General features: G+C 38.5%; 1 protein-coding gene across 1 annotated transcript in view; it reads right to left on the bottom strand.

The window, feature by feature from the left end:
• Window positions 1–309: 309 nt before the first annotated feature.
• LOC104961213 (RING finger protein 207-like) overlaps window positions 310–5,789 on the bottom strand; it is a gene marked incomplete at both ends in the record, with an annotated part of 11,528 nt that continues 6,048 nt past the window's right edge. Inside the window, one exon of the mRNA XM_010789458.1 lies at window positions 310–487. Within this exon, the coding sequence (XP_010787760.1) occupies window positions 310–487 (178 nt within the window). The remainder of the gene's footprint in view (window positions 488–5,789) is intronic.

The following is a 5,789-nucleotide window of genomic DNA, read 5'->3' as shown; positions in this document are numbered from 1 at the left end:
GTAATTACCGTGACATTTGTGTTACTCAAAGCATGAATTGTACAAATGTTGATCATCTCCAAACTTTTCATCAATTTCTTAATTTATGACCAAATTCTTGCTAATGAACTTTCCTATCAGCCACAACTGAGCTTATAATAGTCAGAAAACGTGGTGAATGTCATAACTGGTAAATATAAGCATGTTAGCATATTGATCATATATAATTTAGCTAAAAGCAAAACTATGTCCAAGTACAGCCTCACACAGCTGCTGTTGCTAAGTTGCTAACACATCAGTTAGTCAGAAATGGTCACACACAGCACTCACCCTGTATGTGTTCTCATAGTTGCGGCAGTGCTCGGTGAAGGGGGTCTCCCTCCCCTCCGCCAGCAGCACCTTGGTGCAGATGTTGCGGTGACAGGTGGGCCTCCGCCCGCACACCGAGCCCAGCGGCATCTCACTGAGGGACGGGGAGCGGCAGCACACGGAGAGGGGAGACTGGTGCCTGAAAGGGGGGGGGGAATAATCATGATTGCTACTTTCATAACATGATGATGTAGCTATCCACGTTTTTTTAATTCTAAAGTAGGAATAAAGCCTAATATTAAAAAGAATGTACTCCAAAATGTACTGCATCCATAAAATGGTATTGCTGGTAACAGTCAGGTCTGATCATATTTTGTATTATTACCAGTTATTGGCATTAAGACCTTGCCATCTAAGAAATCAGTTTGAAAATTGTGTGCATATTTAATGCAAAACACCCAGAATTTCCATTAAGGATGCTCACTTCCCTCTATCATTCACTATCTGTCCTGTGCTAAAAAACACATAAACCCCCACACTACATTTACTTTGTATTTTACTAAGAAATTATAAATATATCTTTCTCTACTTTAAAAAACATCCAAATTGTTGTTTCTGTAGTACAGCCACTCGTGCTGCTGAACAGCTCCCGCTAAGAGCTTCACTCAAGTGAGGCTAATTAGGTCAAATGCTAACCCAACTCTTAATTTCAACTAAATCAATATTTAACTCATTCAATTTGAGTTGTTTGACATTTATTTCTAAATTCTCAAAGTTTCTTTTGTATGTATAAATGCAACTTTGTTGAAACATGTTGGATAAAGCTGTAACTCCTGGTGGTCTGCTGACTTCATTTTTTTATACACCCATGTTTCAAAGTAACCAAAAAAAGCATGTCCAGGACAAAAACACAACAGTTGAATCTATTTATTCACATGCTCTTTTGTTAATCTGGTTATGTATTTGTCCTTGTGCATTGTCAGACTATGTTTGCTTTTTCATAACCTAATTCTTCCTTGATCATAAATACCTGCTAAAAATTAAGACTGTGTCTGAAGTACAGTACCTCAGAACGCTTCTTGGCACTCACAACAGTAACACCTCTTCACTTTTGCCAGGACTATGAAAAAAATGTATGTTCGGCTGAAATCCAAACAACTACACAAACATACATTTCTGCTGGTATGAGCGTAGTCTTGGCTTCATGCCTAGCGCAGCATAACTGCCCTGAAGCCATTCTGCAGAAGCCTAGGTGTGAATACATTCCCTCACATTGCTGTATGAAAGTTGTCCCCAGAGCATGCAGCCTGTGTCCCCACACAGCCAATTAGAGACGTTGGCAGCACTAAAGCAGCAGCATCGGTTGTATGGAAGGAAATGGCAGTAAAACTTTGCTTCTGTTCTGTGATTTTAGAACAAATGGGGCGAGCCAGCTGGCCGTCCACCATCCCCTGCCCGCTTTGCATCCTGCGTTAGCTGCTCACAAGTGCAGGAACAAGTTTTCAGACAGCCATTTGAAGAAGTATCAGACACAACAACACATTCAGAGCAACAGGCTTCACGGTGTGGGCGGCTTTCTGAGTAACCATACGGAGAGAAACGGCTCATTTCCTCCTCCGTCTGTGAACTGAAGTACTGTAGAGTTCAGCACCTTGTGTAACGACTGTTATCTTATAGGGATGGGAATTTGAAAGCAAATGTATATTCGAATATTCGACCCCCAAAAAAACGGTTAACCAATTAGCCGAAATGTACATATCCTATAAGAAAAAATCGAAAAAATGTTGACAAAAAAAGAAATATTTTGAAAAATGAATAAATACATGTTCAAATAATTATAGAAACCAAGTGGAATTTATCAAATGTATTGAACTGGTGATCACAGTTTGAACAGTTGACAGCTATAGGCCTACAGCTTTCATGCTTAAAACATAACTTGGTTTTTAAATTAAAGAGGGATCATACACGAACAGCATAACGGGTCAGGGTAACGTAACCCTATCACAACAGAGATCAACAACCTATGACAGGGCCTATACACAGAATGCAGCTATTCAATACTCATTCTTGTTTAAGAATATGAGCATGTCTACTCAGGGGAGAGACGGGTGCGGAGACGATTCTTGAAATATTTGAATATTCGATTAATCGTTCCCATCCCTAATATCTTACACTGTCAACAGCATCAAAAGATACTGAGAAAAAAGTTTAAAAAACAGCGAATGGCTCTATCCAGTCTGCAAAACACATTAGTGTTAACCTGATCTTCCATAAATGTTCAAGAAAGTCAAATAAAAAATACATATTTATTAGGGAGTTCACACTGCAAGTCAAGGCACACGTCAGACGCTGTAACCCCTACTATACAGAGAATAAACTGCAATTAGGGCTGCAAAATAAATCGAAATTGCAAGTATTTAATTTATTTTAGTGCAATATCTAAATCATAGTAAGGACAATATTTGATAAGGCAAAATATGTGAAAATATTCTGAATGAATTATTGTGGTGCTGCATAGATACAGACATAATGAAAATCCTTGTTTGGTACAGATCCTGTTACAAAAAAAACCCACCATGGCATCTATAATTAAACAATTATATTTCAAAATGATAATGTAATTTTGCAATGACTTAAAATGCATTAATAGATTTAGATTACCTGGGCTCTGGTAGGCTACTACTCGCTCCTTCTTGCCCCGTGTCGATGCAACAGGCTAAAGCATGGATCTCTCCCCTCTGCCACACACATATCATCCTCTGGACGTCTAACCCTAACCCATCACTGACGCCAACTAAAGACTCGTTAAAGCTGTGACATCAGCGGCCGGGAACAAAGCGTCCCGGTTGCTCCTGCATGCCAACTTCCAGATGAATCCTGGAGAGTTCTGTGAAATAACGATAAAAATAGTGCCAGCCGGCCGGCCTCCTGTCCCGGCCCACTCTGCTCTGCACTGGCAGAGCGCTAGGCAAGTTGGAGAGGAGGGTTGTCAGTATGCTGGCATTAGTGGGTGGGCTTAAGGACCTGTGAACAGTTGGGGGACACTGATGTGGAAATTAAACCGGTCAGGGGAGTGTGAGTGTGTGAGGTGAAGGGACACGCAGCAGAAGAACAAGAACAAACATGTTTGTTCTGAGAAGCTCTAATGGCAGGTGATTAATGGACAAGCAATCTAGAATGGAAAATACTTTGTGTCATTGTCAGATTTTTTAGGTTGTTAGCAATTAAATGTAATGTATCACTTGATTTTTAAGAATGGGGGAATGTAGTGACTTACTGTATAACTGTAATTACTGTATTGAAGTAAAAATGTTGAAGTATTTTTATTTATACTACTCTTTGCTTCTACTCCATTACATTTTTAAAAGGCAATATTGTACTTTTTACTCCACTGATTATTAAGAGTAATCCGTAGTTAAAAGAAAGTAATTATCTAATAAATACGAATTAAGATATAGTTATAGGTTAAGATAACCAGCAGCAGTATAACACGATGTTGCACTTTCTTACCAGCAATGCTACACATTAGCATCAATAATCATTATTAATGAATCCAATATATAATTCTGAAATGATCCATAACGCATAACGAGTATTTTTACATTTGGTACTTTAAGTATATATTGATGCAAATACATGTACTTTAACATTTTAATTTAGAATGCATTGCTTTTAAGTTGTAACAACATATTTCTACATTGTGATATTACTTAGTTTACTTAAAGGAAGGCTCCAGTCATTAGATAGTTAATAAAAACTTCAGTATTTAGTGAAACATTATGTTTAAACCATACCCTGAAGAAATCAGCGATATTCCCCGGTAAATAATGATTTTATAGCTCTTTTTTATCAAAACCTGTATATTCCGTAAGGCAGCTGCCATTTTGGCCATTTTCAGTAGTCACATGATCCGAAAAACTAGGTCGTGACATCATCTATGCGTTCACTTTGTAAACACGACAGCTCATTCGACGAAAACATGGCGGAGTATTTGAGTTCGGACTCGTCAGCCGAGGAAGAAGTTTTGAGCAATGTGGAGAGATTGGATGGGGGAATTCAGCCATACAGGTTCGAGCCAAGTGGCCAGAACCGTCAGGAATCCAGGGACAGTGACGATGAGGATGAACAGCACGGTGATCTTGCTGGAGACGATCCCTTTACTCGTGCAATTGATTTCGGGAGGCGAGTAGGGAGACCTGTACATGAATGGTGTACTTGCGATCGGTGTGTAGCCATGGACAATCCTCTTATGAACATATGTTGTCATGAGCTTGAAGAGCTTGAAAATAAACTGTTCACAGACGATTTGGATTGCATACGTTTACACAGGGAATTCGACACTGTGGTGTTAGAAAAAGCTGTATTGAGAACAGCACTGGTTGCCATGAAGGATGTGAAACGCACCTCTTTGGTTGAACCAATAAATGAAAGGTGGGTAAATTTGACGGGTACAGCCCTTTCTTCTTAGCATTATATACTTTACAATTATTATTATTATTATTATTATTATTAATGGACATATCAACTAAAGACATTTTATTTGGTTAGGAAGTTCTGGATTAAAGATTGAATTGACTTTATCAAAAGTTTTATAATGACGTTTACATTCTAGGAGGAAATGATTTTCATCCTCAATCTCATGGCAATATTTGCACAACCTGTCATTTACAGGAGTATTTGTGTATCGACCATATTCAATAAGAAGTTTATGGTTGTTAATTCTAAAGCGTGTCAAATGGATTCTGTCTACAATTGCATGGCAAGGACATGAAGGACAATGACAGATAATTTTCCAAACCAAAACTTTACTAAGTATAGCCATGATAAAATAAATCAAAAAGCATATCTACAGAATGCACTCTTTATAGAACAATGTAGGCTAGGAGTCCTAACACAGGGCTGCCAACATTTGAGTTCAGCTTGGAGTGAGATTGTTTTTTGGTGAACCGAAAAAAGAAACGTTCATGTGTACAGTGTTACAAATGTATTGAACATGTACAGGTTTTCCCATTAATGTACCGGGCTACAGTGGAATACGCATATACACAGTGTACCCGTAACTCTTACAATCAAGTGTTATTTTATAAGTGTGGGGGGTTCCTTCATATCTCCTCTACCCCTCTAGATAGAGATGAGGGGGAGCATGCCCCGGGATCCCCTCCCGTCCGGGGGATGCTCCCCCGTAAGATTTTTTTTTAAAAATATTGAAGTTAAATGCATTCAAACCTGTTGCACTGAGAGCAAAATGAATTATGTAAACAGATTTTCTTTTTCTTTTATGGATATTTACAAATCCACTTGGACCTTAATTAAAAATACTCTAGTAAATTACTTGGTTTGATGCCTCACTTGTTCTCACTCTTTATTTTGGCTGTCACACTTGTTTTTTATATGTGCTAATTATAAGTTCTCCTACATCTAACACATATCGTGGACCTATCATTCTAACCACGTATAGTAAGTTTCGCCAACACCACCGCCACTGTCAGAGAGTTCAATTT

Source organism: Notothenia coriiceps, unplaced genomic scaffold, assembly GCF_000735185.1.
Source record: "Notothenia coriiceps isolate Sejong01 unplaced genomic scaffold, NC01 NC01_scaffold00032855, whole genome shotgun sequence".
In the NCBI taxonomy this organism is placed as follows: Eukaryota; Metazoa; Chordata; class Actinopteri; order Perciformes; family Nototheniidae; genus Notothenia; species Notothenia coriiceps.
The sequence above is the reverse complement of the archived record's forward strand: the minus strand, read 5'-3'. Positions and strand labels throughout refer to the sequence as shown.